The sequence below is a fragment of the Mercenaria mercenaria genome, chromosome 7 (assembly GCF_021730395.1).
Source record: "Mercenaria mercenaria strain notata chromosome 7, MADL_Memer_1, whole genome shotgun sequence".
Lineage (NCBI taxonomy): Eukaryota > Metazoa > Mollusca > Bivalvia > Venerida > Veneridae > Mercenaria > Mercenaria mercenaria.
Window position 1 is genome coordinate 40,627,539 of NC_069367.1, and position 20,032 is coordinate 40,647,570.

The 20,032-nt window shown below is 34.2% G+C and overlaps 1 protein-coding gene across 1 annotated transcript in view; it reads left to right on the top strand.

The window, feature by feature from the left end:
• The first annotated feature begins 2,906 nt into the window (after positions 1 to 2,906).
• The window catches only part of LOC123554359 (cytosolic phospholipase A2-like), a 67,128-nt gene continuing 50,002 nt past the window's right edge, over positions 2,907 to 20,032 (top strand). The window contains exons 1-2 of the mRNA XM_045344439.2: positions 2,907 to 3,065; positions 3,938 to 4,213. Coding sequence (XP_045200374.1) covers positions 3,954 to 4,213 — 260 coding nt within the window. The 5' untranslated portion in view covers positions 2,907 to 3,065; positions 3,938 to 3,953. The remainder of the gene's footprint in view (positions 3,066 to 3,937; positions 4,214 to 20,032) is intronic.

Here is a 20,032-nt window from a genome sequence, read left to right on the forward strand (position 1 = left end):
GATGAATATTCAACAATGAAAGCCACGTTCGTAAAACCTTTCACAATTTTTGTAAGGAAACAACATTAGATAAGGTCTATTCATTTGAGAGCGTTTTATATGTTTGTATGTACAGTGCTAATTTGGTTTACTTGTAGATGTAACCTGGTCGAAGGCTGAAAACAAGAAAGAAATAGAAATAATTCTACTCTATGAATTTTGATGAGCTTTTATGTACCGGCAACGGTTACTTTTCCGTATATAACTATATTCAGAGTGCGATTATGAATCCATTTAACTCTCTCTTAGTACATAATATTCAATTCACTGAAAGAACATCTACTTTTAAGAACGTTATGACATGTTGAAATTTCAGAAAATGGCAGATCATTTTGACTGATGACGTCATTAATACACTTTTGTGAATGTTTATCAATTAAAACAGTTTCTACAATTATGTGTATACTCTAGCTCCGTGGATAGTGCAATGGCTTCCAATAGGATCAAATCCTGCTTGACTCTTCTGAAAAACACGGATAGTCTTCCTTCCGGATGTGACTTTAAATCGAGGTCCCTGTATATTTTACAGCTTGCACATTACTGAATTGAAAATGGAGTATCTTCTATATGTTGAACTACCTTCCAAAAACATAAATAACTAACACTCGCCTATATGGGCAGTGGTGACTATAAACAAACTTAAATATAAAGCGTTGTATCAGAGTGGATACAACTTAATAAGTTATTTCATTATCTTAAAGCTTGAGTCATAAATAACGAGTAACGTCATATGCTGTACTTGCGATATGGCAACGTAAGAATTTGTGTTTTGCTCTGTTAGTTAACAAGGACTCTGATTTCGTTTTACACCACAAACAAGAACCCGGGTAAAAGTTTGTAAGTTGACTGGCCGACCTTACTGTACGTTAATACATGGATAAACATTATTTAATCTAGTAAGAAGGGGCTTTGTCAAGCTTATGCATGTCAGAGGTGTGGGTTTATTTTAAATATGTAAATATAAATGGGCGGCGAGTTGTTGGGTGTTAATTTCCTACGCTCATAGTTTAAATAGCCATCAATTCGCATTTAAAAAATAAAACTCGAGCGTTGTAGATTTCGGGCTAAAATGACACATATACATTCATAATAACCTCCTGTCTATACCACTCTACTGGAAATTACCTATTTGAGGTTTAGTGAATATAACGAAGGGTTTCAGATCAAATATAACTTAATTTAACCTACATGATGAAACAATAAAATTTTGAGCACCGCTTAGTGAAAACTAAGGTTGATAGGGCGTTGCTACCAGTATGAATCATATTAGTAATTAAGGTCCACCGGCACATCCGTGTACAGATAGCGGACGCAGTGGTCATTGGTAACACTGTCTGACTACGAAATCAGGGGTCGTGAATTCGAGTGCCCGCTCCTCCAACTAAAACTTACTAACACTGGGATAAGAGTCCCGCGTATGGGTGCTTTACACCTGGCACGCAAAAGAACCAGAGAAGTGGTTGGAATTGGAGCGCCTTTGTATCTTGCACTATCCTCCTACTAACAGTACTAACAGTCTTCTGGAAGAGTTGCAAACATGGGTCACCGGTGACGACTATAAATAAGCTTACGAACAAGTAAAACATCCGTATCGATTATCAGTTGCTAGACTAGCCACTAGACCGAAAATAAAGAATTTGTCATATTTTTGTAATTTTCTCTCATTTTATGTGATAGTGACAAGTGCAAGTCTATTTTAGAGATTTGTGCAGACTGGTTGTAATATTATCATGATACTGGACATATGATTTAGACTGGCTACATTCACAATTTTAAAAATAGAATTAAAAAATATATATATCATAGTCTAGGTGCTAGTCTAATCAGTTGCATTGGTAAACGTACAGTGCGGATGTGCACTGATTTGGATCAGTGCTGGTCGCAAAGTCTAACATAGTGTCACTCAATAATTGAGCCGCGCTTTGCGACCAGCATGGATCCAGACCAGCCTGCGCATCCACGCAGTCTGGTCTGGATCCATGTTGTTCGCTTTCAGAGCCTATTACAATAAGGGGAAACCATTAGCGAACAGCATGGATCCTGACCAGATTGCGCGGATGCGCAGGCTGGTCTGGATCCATGTTGGTCGCAAACGCACTATGTTGGTTTTCTCATGGCGCGGCTCAATTACATCAAATGCTGAAAGGTTATGCTATTTCTTTCGTTTCATTTTATTACGAGTAAAGATAAACATTGATGGTGTAATGTACACTTTTATGCGTGATTTAACATAGAAAATGTAGACTTTCACCATAATTATCGTTCTAAGTTGCCATTTTATATACATTGTATTATGCGTACTTTGAAATAGAATACTTTCATTGCTATATTATATTTCATGGCATTTTTATTAAATAACTGTGCATTGCATTGTCATAAAATATAAACTGTCACAAGACTGACTGTTAACTAAATGGAATTAAATTGAATGAGAAGTTGGAAATGAAATACATATACGTATAACCAGTGCATATGATTTTAAAGAAGGTTGTTATTCGTATTATAATTACCGTGTACATTTGGGAGTGACAGGAACGTGCCATTATTCTGGAAGGAATGAGATAATAGGAAGGAATGAGATAATAGATAAATGTAGATATCATATCTACTATACCTGACAAGTGGAATTTAAGTTATTAAAAAGTATTTCGAGATTTCGTCGCCTTGGTTAGTCTGTTTTTGGCAAAACTGAGATTTTAGTGTTATTAGGTATGGCTCTATGACCTCCGTATGATGGTGAATTTGTGGCCTTGTAGAACTAAAATAAACAGGCTAAATTTTAGTTCCACAGGGCTGTAAAGTAGTGTATAGTCATTGACACTCAAATCCTTGTAGGTCGTGTCCCAAAACTATCAAAAAGCTAGTCACGGCATTGTGAAAATAAGGCGACGATTTATTCAAACCAAAGAGCTGGATATTTTCAACATCTTCCGTCGGATTTTTAAATTTAAGCACGATTTCATTCACACTTTGTTTGAAAAGAGCGTCTGTGAATACAAAAACATTCAGCAAAATCTTAATCGTATGTAAGTACACATTTGAAATTTGTACCATCAAAAAAGATTGCTATACTAAGTTGGTTGAGTCATAAAGAGTGAACTAATTTATGGCCTTAACACCAGTAAGTAGGACTACTTGAGTATGGATTTTTCAAAATATCAACAATCATTGGATACTTATAATAATTGATACATTTTTATAAATCAATGAAATTATTTTAGAATTTATCAACTCAAGGATTTGTTCATAAGTAGATATGTCTCTTCAGCGTTTTTGTGTTTAGTAACGTAAGGTATTAATGTGTTGTGACAAAGTTGACGTAATAAAACAGGAAATACTTGAGCGAGCTTAACATCGCTAGACATTGAAATATTTACTTTTGTGTGTGTATCTAATTGTTTTATTTTCTCACACGATTCGGCCGTGTTCTGTATCTTTATAAAGTACGCCGAACCTTTCCCAAAAGTAGTAAGTGACTTACAGGTCAGATCAATTTGTTCTGAAGTGTGAACTTCCTGTATGCTTTAAAACCAACAATTAATTTTAAATCTCATGATAGATGGATGTATGATATCAGTGTGTGTCTTAAGTATTTACATAACTTATTTCTGCAATTAAAAGTGCAATAAAGATTATATTTATATAAACTTTTGCATTTACTTGCGTGTACTACATTAGATTAATTTAATACAGCAAAAGGTGGATTTTAAGCTGAAGAAGTTCGTGCAGTTCTCAATCAGTTATGACGACAACATCTAATAAATGATTTATATACACTTGTGTCACAATAAAGAGATAAAAGAAACGTGTTCATTAATGTAATATAGTTGAACAATTATAATACTATACGAAAAAAGTTAGTTAATTAATTAATTTCAGACAATATTTGTTTTAACAGAAAAACGGATAGGATAATGTTGACGAACGGAGTAAATCACTATATATCAGCATTCAGATTCCCCGACCGTGCCGACGTCACACGTTATGTGCCGAAATTCGACGTAACGAACTATGGACAGAAGATCAAACGGTTTCTGTCGGGTTCGGATAACAGCTCAACAACATCGCCAAGATTTGAGGTGACGTCGCCGGCATTGTCGGATGAGATATTCCTTACACCGACTGCTGCGTCTTCATCAACTGCGAATAGAAGTAATTTCGTATTTGAGAAACAGTAAGTAAACTGTTTTTGTTTCATTAATAGTACGTGATTAAGGCACCGTGTACACATGTAAGTAGGTAAGGCATTTACCTTTAGCTGCCGTTCCAAAATCAAGATCAAGTGTTTATTTAAAGTGTTTGTGTAGCCTGTTAAGAAGATTATTGTTCTAGTTTAACGGGAGATTTAAAGTAGAATTATGCCATAAATTATGATACTAAATACATTATTGTCGGAAAAGGAAAATATGCATTTGTCTATGTTGCTGCACATGAAATGCAAGATTATAACACACGTACACGGACACGGATAGATGCAACCTTAGGTTAGAGGACTCAGGTCATGTTACTTATTTATTTGTTTGCTTGTTTTCTTTAATATACATTGCATGTATTCATGTATATGTAACATATGGATAGACAGTCACCTTGTATAGGTATTCAAGTCATTAAATTGTGTCATGACAGGAAAATATTATGCACTGCATAATTCTGATAGTTTAAACTGACGTAGTTGAATACTGGTCATTACATAGTTAGTCTGTCAGAAAGTCTGAGAGGCCTATAATGAATGCGACCAAATTCAGTCAAACTCGTTAAAAAGGTTGAGTTTGTATGTAGTTAGAAACCAAAATTTCACGTAACGTATGTCAGTTTTAGGGATTCAAACTTTATTTCGGTTTTTAAACATTTTGACCACATTTTGTCGAAACCATCGTTTGGTCACAGCTGTAGCTATATACTGATGCAAAGAAAGGATAGGCAAGAATAACCATGCGGGTCTTACCCTTAAAAAATGTGATTATAACAAAACCATAGATAAAACCGCAGTTATTTTCGAATTGAGTTTACACTTACCCAACCATTCACGTCCTCTGCATGCTTTTTTATCTGTTGTTTAAGGCTGGTCTGCATGCCATCTCATATTTTTGTTATCTGTTTTTTCCCTCGTGTGCGTATGTGGATAAATATTCTAATTGGTGGACTTTCAGTGAACATGTACAAATTAAGAAGATAAAATTATAAAACAGGATAATTGATAAAACCTGATAAAACAAGGGATCAAATTAACCTTCCAGGTCAGGCTTATAAAAAAAAAACCAGCAACCGAAACTAGATTCTTCAAAAAGTCCTAATTAGGAGAGAACATATTGTTTTTGCAATAGGACGTTTTACATATACTAGTATTTCTGTTTTAACAGTTTAAATGCCATATATATTATATAATTCAAAACATTTGTCCATAGTCTTTCCAAATGCAAATAGTTGATTTAAGTGTTATAAATGTGTATTTTTATCCTTTTATTTTATTTTTTCGTTTCTTTAGCATCACGAGATCAGTGACTAATATACATGTATAGTTAGTAGATCAAACTTGATACCTTGAAGTGAAAACAAAGAAGATATTACTAGAAAGATTCAGTATCACTTTTCGAAACTGTAACTTATTGCGGTTAACTGCTATATAAGACCAATTGTTATTTTTTTTTAAATATATTTCCGCAATATCTCAAAGTTAACTTTTTAACATAATATAAGACCTTAGTATCGATTTGAAATCACCGCACATGTTACCGCAATGTACATTCTAATTTTAATTTTAAGATCTTAATAACGATCAAATAAAGATGTTGGACACATTGATAGCGTTGGTAAGGAGACCAAAAACAAATATATACCTTTGATCTAAAAGATGAGTAATAGCATGCGTCATGTCGTATCTTAAGCTTCACTGAATGGAAATTTGGTTATATCGTACGATTAGGCAACGTTAAATATTCACGTAATGTTTTCTTACGCAATGTGCATGTAACTGGTGCATCATGAAATAATCTTAAATAGGAGACCCAAAGATCATAACAACGAAACCAACAGCTAATATTATGATAATTGAAAAGGAACATATTGAGGCCTTCCTGCACGGGTCGGATACTGGGTACTACGTACCTTTAGAGAAAAAAAAACCCAGCTAGATCACTTCCTGGCCTGACAGAGCTAGACCATGGTGTAACAAGTGGTTCAAACATTTGACCATTTAAACAGTCCTAGCACAGAAGTTCAAGCTAATTTAATTTATAGGTTACTTTAAGTCCTAAATATGTTACATGTATCCATAAAATGCTGTATTCAGATATTAAAGGGAGATAACCAGAATTATTGATTATATATAGTACGCAGTGTTCTCACGCCCCTTCACCAATTGAAAAGGTAAAATTAACTGAGTTGACTGCGTAGTTATATAAGATAGTTTGAGCATTTCATAAGATATGATTTTTGAAATGCAATGATGCATTTAGCTTTAAACTGTACCGCTGAAAATTTGTAGAGCTTTTTGTTATGATAGAAAGCAGCCTTGTATATATTATCTTATTGATTCAATAAAAGTGAACAGAAAATGAAGCATTTTATAGTCTAGACCTTAATTTCGGTCATTTATTGTCAAGGGAATGTTCATCAAGAATTACAATCTACTTGCAATAGAGTGAAATGGAAGTACAAACAAAAAGAGCGGCGAGCTATGCTCCAAAGGATTGTGTAAGTTCAAGACAAGTATGCCCACGGGCAGAATGTCGAGCACGCCAGCTGTCAAGTGTGACCTTGACCTTGGACATAGGGACCTGGTTCTTGCGCATGGCACTCCATCTCATAATGGTGAACATTCATGCCAAGTTACATCAAAACCCCACCATGCATGAAGAAGAAATGCTCCGGACAAACATCAATTTGACCTTTGACCTCCAGCTGTGACCTTGACCTTTGAGATAGGAACATGGGGTTTACTCATGACACGCCTTCTCATTGAGGTAAGCATTCATGCCAAATATAAACAAGACTGGTCCATGCATGTCAAAATTATGGTCCGGACAAAATCGGGCGGAAGCACGGACGCACACACGCACAGACGCATGCACGCACATAACCGAACCGCCAAAAGTGGCGACTATATCGAGATCACCGCAAGCGGGCTCGACAGAAAACTATTCGAACTCTTTCTATTTTTATATTTCGCAAATACGTAACGTATTACTTGAAAGTATTTACCTTCCTCAACTGCAATGAAATATACTTGTTTGGATAGCGTTGGAATATCATTTACCATTTATAGCGTTACAATTGACTTGTGTGTAATCTTCAGAAAATTTTGAGAGAACAAAACTGTCATTTTCTCACTTTACATATTGTATTATTAAATTCCTGTTTTAATCATTATGCATTATGTCTAATTTTTTGTTCACAGATAATTCTTAGGAGTGAATTAAACTTGTTTACCAATAAGGCATTCTATAAAGTAACTTATGTATGTTCAGGCATTTTGCATAAAATCAGGAAATACCAATTATTTGGCGAGATGACAAAGCAATGAGTTAGTCATTTTACAAGAAAATGCTTGTATAATCTGTTAGCCTACCGCAGTTTAATACGGTATGATGTAATTCTAAAATAATTACTCATTCATTAATATTTCATTATGTTGTTCACGTATAATTTGTACGTATATAAAATCAGTTTAAAATATGTTTACGCAACAACGTAGCTAAATAAGACAAAAAAAGGTTTCATGACAACCATAAATGACAGTAGTAATAATTATTATGTCAATTCATCTAAAAAAAAACACTAATGTTGCAGTAGAAAACAAGTTATGTCATTTTGTTCGTACGTGATACCAAGCAAATTTAGACGGCGTTTATTATAATATTATGCAGTTTGCATCTGTTTATTAGATTTACCATCAGTTAACTTTTGAAAATTAAGTCTTTATTGAGTCAAGATATTTTGAATTTTACCATGTTAATCTAAATGTTACATGCCTCCCCAGCCCCGTCCCCTACTCCAACCCACTATATTCTTAAGAAGTTAGTTTGGCGAAACAAACTATAAGCGATCTCGCTTGAGGTTGACTACAGTGTTTTTTATTCTGGTAAGTTTCGTTTTACTCTGATTTATCATACAGGGAAGTAATACATTTACTCTGGTTTATCATTAAAGACCTGCTCCAGTCCTACCTTTTAACCTTAAATTGTCACTGAAAAAAACATGAAAATCCTGACTATGAACTATGAAATAAAGTGTGGCGCGTGACCGTTAACTGTTACCTAGTGTAATCATGGGTTACATACACACAATAGAATTTGAATAGCCGCGGAGCAGGGCTTTAAAGGGAAATATAGCATCATCTCTGATTTATTAACATTATCTCTGGTTTATCATTAAGAATAGTATAGAATTATCTCTTAGACTTATCTCTGATGAATTACCTAAATAAGTAATGCATCAGTAGAGAAGAGATAAGCAGTAGGCACTTAGATAATGCAGGACATACGTATTAAAGGGAAGTAATTCATTATCACTGGTTTATTACAGAAACTGATGTGATGCATTAACTCTAGTTCCCCTGGCATAGTTATTTGTGGCAAAACTAGATTTGAAAGAACTTCTGAAGAAATATCACGCAATTAAGCCCATAAAATCATTCTATATATAGCAATGCCCTTCATTTAGTACCATTAATTACATTTACTTTCAGAAGCTTTTGCTTTCTTGTGCAATTAGTAAATTCTACATAACAGAGTGTTTTTCATTCCTTGTAATACATGCACTTGGTGTCCCTCTGTGGCACTGTAATTTTTGTCGCTATTTTTGTATAAAAGATGGAAGCAAAGCACAATGGTTTCATGTAATTATTTACGTAACATACTGTAAAATACATGTAAAACCTTGTTAAATGTCTTGTTACACAACTGACAAGAGATGTATAATGACATATATTTTGTACATTAATACAATTAACCCATTAACAATAACTGTATGATCTTTGTTATACAATACGGAAATGACATGACGACTTTGAAAGATTGTGTTATAATTGTGTCATTTACAAGAAAAATGCAATTAAATCCTAGATGTTGCCTTTTTGGAGACAAAAAATGTAGTGAGTCTGAAAATAATCCGCGCAGTCTGGTCAGTATCCATGCTCTTCGCGGATGCGCAGGCTGGTCTGGATTCATGCTGGTCGCAAACGCACTATGTTGGTTTCCTCATGGTGCGGCTCAAATCACGGTTTTAAAGCATCTCCTCTCCTAGTCTGTGTATTGAATGGTTTACACTTTACCCCCGATACATGTCCAATTCAGTTCATACTTGGAAATTATTCTGCTGTTTTCTTAAATGCATTGTACGAATTTCTTTGTTAGTATTTTTCGTTTCTGCGTAAATAGGAAGGCTGAGTTAAATGCTGGTTTCGCGTTTAGTAAGTTAGAGTTAAAAAATGTCATTGTGTTTTTTTTTTTTTTTTTTTTTTCGGTTCTTAAAAATATGTATGCGAATATACTGATTAAAATGATATAGGTTAAACTTCATTATCTTACGTTATATGCATGTATAAGAAGACATTCACTTTATATCAGAAACCCTTATGCTAATCAAGCCATATTTGATTTGTATACCCTTATACAGTGCTTTAGTACCTATAGTATTAGTGTACTGGTCGGCAACAGACTGCACGGATAACATATGAGCCGTGCCATGAGAAAACCAACATAGTGGGTTTGCGACCAGCATGGATCCAGCCCAGCCTGCGCATCCGCGCAGTCTGGTCAGGATCCATGCTGTTCGCTAACAGTTTCTCCAATTCCAGTAGGCTTCAAAAGACCAGACTGCGCGGATGCGCAGGCTGGTCTGGATCCATGCTGGTCGCAAACCCATTATGTTGGTTTTCCCATGGCGCGGCTCATATATTCATCAAATTATCTTTTTTGTGCCCCCACATATGCAATTATTTCTTGCTTATATGCCTAGCGGAAAAAAACAAAAATATTCCCATACCGCCCTAGTGATTCTGTATTTGCAACCTACTACATGTACGCGCACTTTTTAATTTCTTCGTATGATAAACTATAATTATGGTACATATGTGTTCTCTTTCTGACGTAAATGAAAGTATCTGTATCATTGTATGTCGTACTATGTGTTTCAATGGTTTACTTTTATGGCAGCTATTGAGATAAAAACATTGCTTTTTTAGACTTATATAACAAACTTTTATCTTTAAGGTTTCTAATTGAATATAGCATGTTTTTAGACATGTATAAACAATACAACAGAATACAACAATAACAGCATACTTTAGATGAAGTACATAACCGGACTCAGTGATAAGTACACTTTTCTTTGAAATGTTGAACGAACAAACGAAAGGAAGATTCGACTACTGTTTAAATTTAAGTGATTAGAAGGGTGCGTTCATCCTTTAAAGAATACTGTAAAAGACCAATCCAAAAACGAATATTTACAATTTTATTCAAATATTTGACGTTTAGTCCCGGCAGAGCTCTAGTTCCTGCCCTGCAACTGTTTTGAAGCAACATTCCATTACACAGGGGTCACGCTGTCGATCGCCACTTCAGCCATTTGCGACAAAAAATTAAATGTGGCTCCGAAATTTTCTAATTGGCGAAAATGGTCCGAAGCTATGTCTGTCTGCAAAACTACGAATATTGCCAGTTTTACGAACCAAAAGGTGTGAAAAATCGATAATCTGTGTAGACACAACATCTGTTATTGAAAGGGAGGGAGCCAATTTGCATTTTTCTTATTTGATCAGGCAGTTGCGATAATTAGATTATTGAATAACAAACTAGATAATTATAATCATCATTTTGTGATTGCCGAGGGTTAGTTTGGGCAAAAACAAATAAAAATGCTTTTGACATGCAGAAATTGTAAGTATTGAATAGCTAAGATGATAGAAAAGCAATAAAACATAGGTATTTTAGCAAATATTTAATTCTAACTTACGTTTTCCGAATTTGTCACCCGTTTTCGCGACCGTGATTTTCGGATATTTCTGTCATTTCTGGCGAGATTTTTTAGTGCAATCTTAATAAAAAGCCAATAAAAAGTCTACATTTAAGAAAAATATGACAACTGTTGCAAAAGGAGCTCTTATTTTGAAGTATTTTCCGAGAATAAAACATGCGAAGGCATCGAACCCCACCCACTTATAGGCAATGTGCAAAATAAGACACTTTTTTTTTTAAACATTTTTTTTTCTTTTTTGACATCTTTATTTTAAATGTGATTTTCAGATTTTTTTTTATTACATGTAAATTGCAATGTTTATAAAAATGATAATTTTAGAAAGAAACACAAATTGATTTTATAAATAGCTTTTTAATTTTTAGGGTTACTAAGACATATGTAATAACTACATTAATTTCTTGAGTAGTATGAGTACTTTGGTACATATAATATAGTCCTACAAGAACGTCAATGCTATGCGCTTCACCGTTGTTGTCCTCATAATTTTATCTTCGGAAAAAGCAGTGGCTCAGAGAAAAAAAATCCCAGTGTGACCCCTGATTACACTGACGTATATATAGGCAAGGAATCGATAATTTTGTTTAAGTATTTGATAGTATAGTGCCGTGTAACTTTTATTTACACGTACTCGGGTAGACAGATTTCCTCTAAATTGACGTCAATATTTTAGCCGCACCATGAGAAAACCAAAATAGTGCGTTTGCGACCAGCATTGATCCAGACCAGCCTGCGCATCCGCGCAGTCTAATCAGGATCCATCCTGGTCACTTTCAAATCCTATTGCAATTAGAGAAACCATTGCCGAACAGCATGGATCCTGACCAGACTGCGCGGATGCGCAGACTGGTTTTGATCCATGCTGGTCGCAAACGCACTATGTTGGTTTTCTCATGGCGCGGATCATTTTTTTTTTAATATTAAGGAAGTACATGTATATAGGCAAGGCATCGTAAATAAATATTGCTAACACAAGATGAATCATTGCGTTGGCTCGGCATTTGTTTAACAACATTTAGAATTCTATAAAGTTGGGTTTATTTTCATTAAAAGTAGTCTGAGTTTACTTATTAAACTGAAACAGAACTATCAAAAAATAAGATTCATTATGAGCTTTAAGATTTATAAATGTGTCTTGTTTCAAAAACTTCGATACATTGTATTTTGAATTTTTTGGAGCAAGGTACCCTCAGTGACAGGCATTTTGGCGTAATTTATGGTCACAATGTAAAGCCAATACAAATAGATCACTGATAACGGATGTCAATATTTGGTAACTGTCCTAAATTTATTTTTACGAGAGATCAAAGTTCACATAAAGTCAAGTTTCGAAGTATCGAAAATAGGTCAGTCATAACATGAAGAATACGATATCAAATCGAAAGCCTTAGACTTAGATAAATCAGACATCTTAACATCCAGAAAGTCTATCGATGTGGTACCGATATCCATTTTCCTGTATGTTAAACGAAGCGCTTCAGCTGTAGAATACTATATACAGTTTGTTTTGTATCATAATCCAAAATGAACTCAAGACATTAAGAATTTTAATTTAGTAGCTGTAAACTGCATAATGTTTTACGTTTACATGTTCTTTAGATAATGATACTCATAAGTAAGACGGTGTTTCGGGTAGGTATACACATTGCTTCGGTGATGTCTTGAAAAGCCTTTACAAATACTGTGAACTTTAAGCGTGCTTAGCTTATAGCCAGAAACCAAAAACCATCTGGACAAATAAAAAAGCTGTCATTTGTGTAATCTGTGAAAACTATACAAAAATACAAAATACATTTTGAAGTGCACTCAATGTTTGTCGACCCCTTAACACTCAAGAAGTGTACGTTTTCAAGTATGATCGTGTAAAGAAAGCAAACTATATTGAGGAAAAAAAATACAAAAAGGACTCTCTGTAACAAGATTTGCTTCTCTCAAAGGAATACAGTTGTAAAATATTACTCTCGTAAGTTGGATGTTTAAGCCTCTTGATCTCGCATGATGCAACTTTCTTACAGAATGCCAAAGCTTTTACAGTTATTGAATCAAACAAGTCTAGAGATGATTTAAAAATAACTGAAAGTATAAGAACAGATACCTAAAATTAAGTCCAGCCAGACGCCAAGGATGCAACTTGTTTTGTTTTGACAAACTGAGATAAAAATATTTAATGCGATTATTTTTGACGCAAAACAATAAAAGCTTGCACTGTTACGTTTTATTTTTGTCTGTTTCGTTCAGCACATTGTTTATATTGCTTAAGGGCCTTACATCTGTAAGTCTTTCGGCAAAACATTGTTACTCTTCTATCTCTGTTTAAACAACGGTCACGTTTAAATATGATAGCCATCTTGTAATGGAGTGTATGGTAAAGTTATAAAATTTTATTAACCCATTTTCATCTACTTAAAGTGAAATACCTTAATGGAAAACGTTGGAAATCATGAACATAATTCAAGTAAACGGATCATTTTATGTGTCAGGAAATTTCAAAGCAAATGTTCAGAATAATTGAAATTTTGAAAGTGTATGGATGTATATTATGAAGTTTCCAGTAGAATTGTATTGTGTTGCAAATACTCATGGAATCGATCTTAAAATCTAACTTTAAGAAATATAGACGCAAAGAGGGTATAGTCAGGTGATAAGTTGAGATCATTTGATATAGTGAAATTTGGATATATTTAGTTATTTACTAATTTGAATCCTAAGAAGTCTGAATTCTGGATTAAGTTGTCTTTTACATATGATTTGTTTTGCTTTTCATGTTTGCTACAGCATAAATGTTGGAATATTACTTTAGTTTTACCATTGCGATTGCAAAAAGAAAAAAAAACCAAAAAAAAACAACGTGAAAATAAGGCAGACTGGAAAAAGCGGTAATAGCATTTTGATACGCAACTATTAAAATATCTTCCTTTCGCCAATTGCAGTTTGCTGAGGACTTAAAACTTCGTTCAGTGAGAAATGAAACCTGGCCTTATATGTAGTATTTGTACCCATATTGCAACTTTACAACTTTACTAATTATGGTGCATCTCATCATAATTATAGGTTATTAGCTTTGTATCGGTAAATATGCACGAGTTCTTCAGCGAAAATATTGCGCGACTTTAGGAGCGCAATATTCTTCCGCTGAAGAACGAGTGCATATTTCCCAATGCAAAGATAATTATAGGTTATTAGCTTTGTATCGGGAAATATGCACGAGTTCTTCAGCGAAAATATTGCGCGACTTTAGGAGCGCAATATTCTTCCGCTGGAGAACGAGTGCATATTTCCCAATGCAAAGATAATTATAGGTTATTAGCTTTGCATCGGTAAATATGCACAAGTTCTTCAGCGAAAATATTGCGCGACTTTAGATGCGCAATATTCTTCCGCTAAAGAACGAGTGCATATTTCCCGATGCAAAGATGATAACCTTTTTATTACATACGCATCTACATGTATAAATATCATGTAAATATCATGTAAATATCATATATATGTTCAATAACCTGAATAGGATTGACAATACTGAACTAAATAGAAAAAAAATAGTGCAGCAACACACACTGAATAACGTCACGCACCCGATATGAAATTCAGGCGTCAGTATATGGAAAAATATTGACGTTTCCGGTACCAGTGTAACTTAACGGGGAATAGAAACGAGTATGTAATAATATGACGTATCGTTAGAAGAATAGACATGGCTACGGTTGGATGGACATATGTCTATAACCGTTCAAATAAGTCCTTACAGTACCTTTGTGAAATAATTTGCACTTAATGAGTTGTAAAAACAATTGACAAAGTGTTTATTGTTGGGCGTTGAAGTTTCTCGTTATATGGCATTTGGTTGATTTTAAATGCGAAGATGAATTTTGTTAGGATTTTAAAGGATAACATTTATTTCAAAGGTTAAAGCTGGAAATGTAAAGCGTACATTTTTCTTATAGGACGATCAGTAGTGACTGCATGACAACCTCAATTCAAATATATATGAGCCGTGCCATGGGAAAACCAACATAGTGGGTTTGCGACCAGCATGGATCCAGACCAGCCTGCGCATCCGCGCAGTCTGGTCAGGCTCCATGCTGTTCGCTTTTAAAGCCTATTGGAATTGGAGAAACTGTTAGCGAACAGCATGGATCCTGACCAGACTGCGCGGATGCGCAGGCTGGTCTGGATCCATGCTGGTCGCAAACCCACTATGTTGGTTTTCCCATGGCACGGCTCATATATATTTAAGTGCATGCTTTACCAGAAAACGAATATATTTTCATGTTAATGCTAACACGTTATTAACATTTACCTCAAGTTTTATGGGTGCCTGTTAGATTGTATGTAATAGGTATTTATTTTGATAACATATGCATTATGAAAGTCGTTGTAGAATAAGTAATATTTTGCGCCTTTACATTTGCACATGGACACATTTTGGGTATTTTATTTAAAAAAAAATAATAAAAAAATAAACGTCCCGTAACTCAATCTTTGCACCGGTATACCACAACATGTTTACTCTAAAAAGTTCAGACGCTCTTTTATTTTACTCGGCAACACGAACATTTTCTGCTTTGTCGAGTTGTCATTCTGTGGTGTTGTCGTGGTGAAGACAGTACGACATCTGAACAGATTTTACACAAAATATAGACAAATAAAGGTCTCCAACTCGACATGATTTGCCTAATTTCTGTATTGGCGGGTACGAAATTTTCGATTTTTCGCTCTTTATTTGTCGAGCTGTTGTATTTTAGTATCTTCACGCAACCGACACAATAGAATGATACTATCTCTGTGTGTCGTGTTGTTTTTTCGCTCGACCAACATGACAACATGACATAGCAGAAACCAGCAACCGAACAAACAGATTTTACATTCGAATAATACGATTACACGTATTCAAATAATAAAGGCCACATTCCTTGTGATTCTTTAGTCTATTTAGTACATCTTTTCTTAAGTTTTACAAAATAATATCAGAGTGGTGTATTCTGTGTTTTCATTCAGTTCGGATAGGTTCAGGGGTCCATAAAAGAGGACACATTTGCATAGATATAAATAATGTTTATGGCAGACCGCGAGACTATCGTGCTTGTACAGAGAAATAAGGTAACACAGAACAGATTAATGTTTATAATTAGGCAGGACAGACATCGCCAAACTGGTGAAATACCGACACACGACCAAATATAGGGGGAAAATCATCGACGAAATATCGAAAAAATATTGAAAAACATGGACTCGTGTAATGACAGTAATAAATTTATTCACTTTTACATAAATTTGTAATTACCTAAAATGTAAATAAATTTATTATTATGTTATGCAGTAGCATAATGTTGATTCATTTGTAAAACTAGGGCCCTTCTTCACTTTAATGCGTGCAACAATCTTCGCACCTCAAAAGTTTGAAACATTTTTTCATTAGTTTCTTTTTTAATTTTTCAATATCTTGTGTTTGCAGGAAAAAAATATATATGAGCCGTGCCATGAGAAAACCAACATAGTGGCTTTGCGACCAGCATGGATCCAGACCAGCCTGCGCATCCGCGCAGTCTGGTCAGGATCCATGCTGTTCGCTTTCAAAGCCTATAGCAATTAGAGAAACCGTCAGCGAACAGCATGGATCCTGACCAGACTGCGCGGATGCGCAGGCTGGTCTGGATCCATGCTGGTCGCAAACCCACTATGTTGGTTTTCCCATGGCACGGCTCATATAATGCACAAGTTGTGATTATTTTATACAGACAATAGCCACTATATTGGTTTTCCCATGGCACGGCTCATATAATGCACAAGTTGGGGTTATATTATACAGACAATAGCCATTATATCCATTCAAATATATTACTGTATACATCTTAAAATACTTATGTTATATAAATTTTATTATTTATCTATATCGCTAATTTGATAAGAAAGCTTTTCATGCTTGGTCGAAATCTATCAACTAAATAAATGTTTTGCAAGAACGTGTGAAATTCTGTACATATTTTCTTTTGTTGAAATTTATATTCAATAGGTTTGTAACAATCTGGCTTATGCATCGTGTCAAACTGCCGGTAAAACAATTATTACGTGATAAACTCTCTTGTGCATATCTGCACATATTTCATATTGAAAACTTGGTAGAAAAAATGGAAAAAAAGAGTTTATTATGCCGGAGTTTTAACGCGTGTACTTGTATTTTTACATTAAAAGTTATGCAGGAGTCTTAATTTTTATATTAACTAATATGGACTTTTAATGCGTGCATTTGTATTTTTACGAAGGAGTTTTAATTGGTATAGGTCAGAGACCACCATTTCAAAAAGTACAGGGAACTTAATGAAAATGAGGTAAGTGTATATCTGGGAATAAGGTTATGTTTGTCCATCCTGACCGGTCAGTCATATAAACAAGCCCAAAAAGTGATTTTTTTTTTCAGAATGGTATATTTTTACTGAATTTACAGTATTCCATTATACATTTTGACAAAATTTGCTACATTTTATGTGTATTAAAAAGGTTTATGAAATGAATTTCTCCCGCCATGCCAACGATGTGAACAGGGGGTCATCTCATCAAACGAAAATTGCTTCAATAAAGTATCACTATTCATGTTTTTCATCCGATATTTTGGTGGAACTATGATAGTTCTTGAAAAAGAAAATGTGATTGGATATACATGTTTTGATTTAAGGACGGCCGTACACGTTATAATGGGCATGACTAGATACCGGAAAGGGCCCTTTCCGTGATATTTGATCGGAAAGGACCTAATATGATCAGAAAGGGCCTGCCATATGTTTATTATTGGAATTTATTTAACTATTTCTTCATATTTCATTATGGCATAATAAAAGAAAATAAATTAAGAAAAAAAAGTTATCAATATGTTATTGTTAAATGAATTATAGACAAAATACAAGTCATGGCATAAACCGCGCTGATCGGAAAGGGCTTAACATGATCGGAAAGGGCCTGCTTTATGTTTATTATTGGAACTTATTTTATTATTTCTTCACATTTCATTTAACAAATGAAAAAGGAAATAAAAAAATATCCATATTCGATTTTTAAATGAATTATGGACAAAATACAGGTCAAGACATAAACCGTGCTGATCGGAAAGGGCTTAGCATGATCGGAAAGGGCCTGCCATATGTTTATTATTGAAAATTGTTTTTTTATTTCTTCATATTTCATTTATCATAACAAAAAGAAAAGAACATACGGTAAAAAAAATATCAATTTTTGGCTTTTAAATGAATTATTGTCAATATACGCGCCAGTACATAAAGCGCGCTGATCGGAAAGGGCTTAACATGATCGGAAAGGGCCTGTTTTATGTTTATTATTGGAAATTATAAAGAATAGATTAAGAAATATCTATCTATCTATCTATCTATCTATCTATCTCTCTCTCTCTCTCTCTCTCTCTCTCTCTCTCTCTATATATATATATATATATATATTATAGATTTTAAATGAACTAAAGACAGAAAACCTATTAGTGAATAAAAGCGCTGATCGGAAAGGGCCTTACTTGATCGGAAAGGAAATGTCTTGTGTTTCCTATAATAAACAACAGATAAAAAGGTTTAAAATTTATTATATAAATATTTCACATCTTAGTAAATAGGCAATGTAACACAAGAGAAGTATAGTATAAATTATCACATAATCAAACAAATCAGAGAATATGACGAATTCATTTAACTTTTTCAAAATTCAAATACATTTAATGTGTTGCTATTTTCTGTTTTATCTAATTATTATAACTTATCAAAAGAAGGTTCAATATTAACAAGAGCAAAGTACAACATGAAATAGAAATTTACAAAGAAATGTGATCAAGTTAGAATCTCATATATCAAGTCACATAAAAAGATCAATATATTGCAGATTAAAACAACAACATGATAAAGCGTCTTAATGAATGCGTTACAGCATATGCAATTATATACATTATTTACATAGTACGAGCCAAGTACAGAATGAAACATAATTTACAAAAAAAGGTAATGAAGTTGGAATCTCATTGTTTAATTCACATACAAAAATTGAAAGATTAAATACCAACATGCTAAATCTTCTCAATGAATATGTTACAGCATATACATCTATTAACATTATATTAACATGGTATGAGCAAGTACAACATATGTATATATTTACATTATTTACATGGTATAAACATGAAACATAAATTAACAAATAAATGTGATGAAGTTTGAATCTCAGTGTATAAAGACACATATAAAGATTGATCTCATTGAATATGTTACAGTATATACATCTATTAACATTATATTAACATGGTATGAGCAAAGTACAACATATGCACCTATTCACATTATTTACATGGTATATTACCAGATTAAATATCAACATTATTCACTGAGCACACAGGATTAGTATCACAGAGGACAACATGCAGTCGGCGTGTACTACACCCGGTGAGGTATAAACCCCCCCTTACCAACTACAGCCGCCTCTTTGCACTTTTTGATGGGGTTCTGGAACGCTCCGCACGTTTTCGTTTCCTTTGATTAGGTTTTCGGCCAGCTGATGGTGTTTTGATGGCCGTTCTCGAACCATCTGAAGAAACTACCTCATTCGGCTTAGATCTTCCATAGTCGGATAAAAACCTTTTTGTTTTGCGTTCTCTTTGATCTTCCTCCAACGCAGACCACCGATCCATTTCTATAGCGTTATGAGTATATCGCTCTGCAAGTCTGAAATTACCTGCATCCCGTAGTGCTCTACATCTTTCTTCTTGTTCTCCTATTACAATATCATAGAGTTTGTGTACAAATTTCGGTAGATCCAACAGTTTCCACTGGGTGGCAGACTTAAGAATGTGGTTCGCACTCTCGCAGTTATTGTTGGTCCAAGTCGGTTCTATTTTCCTTTTCCTCACCGGTTCAATGATATGACTTTCAAGGAGTGGTCTTAACTTGTTCTCAAAATATTGAGTGAAGTTCTTATCTCCTGTGCGCACATCTTTTTCAGCTAACAACGATCTTAAGTTTGTTACGCGAGT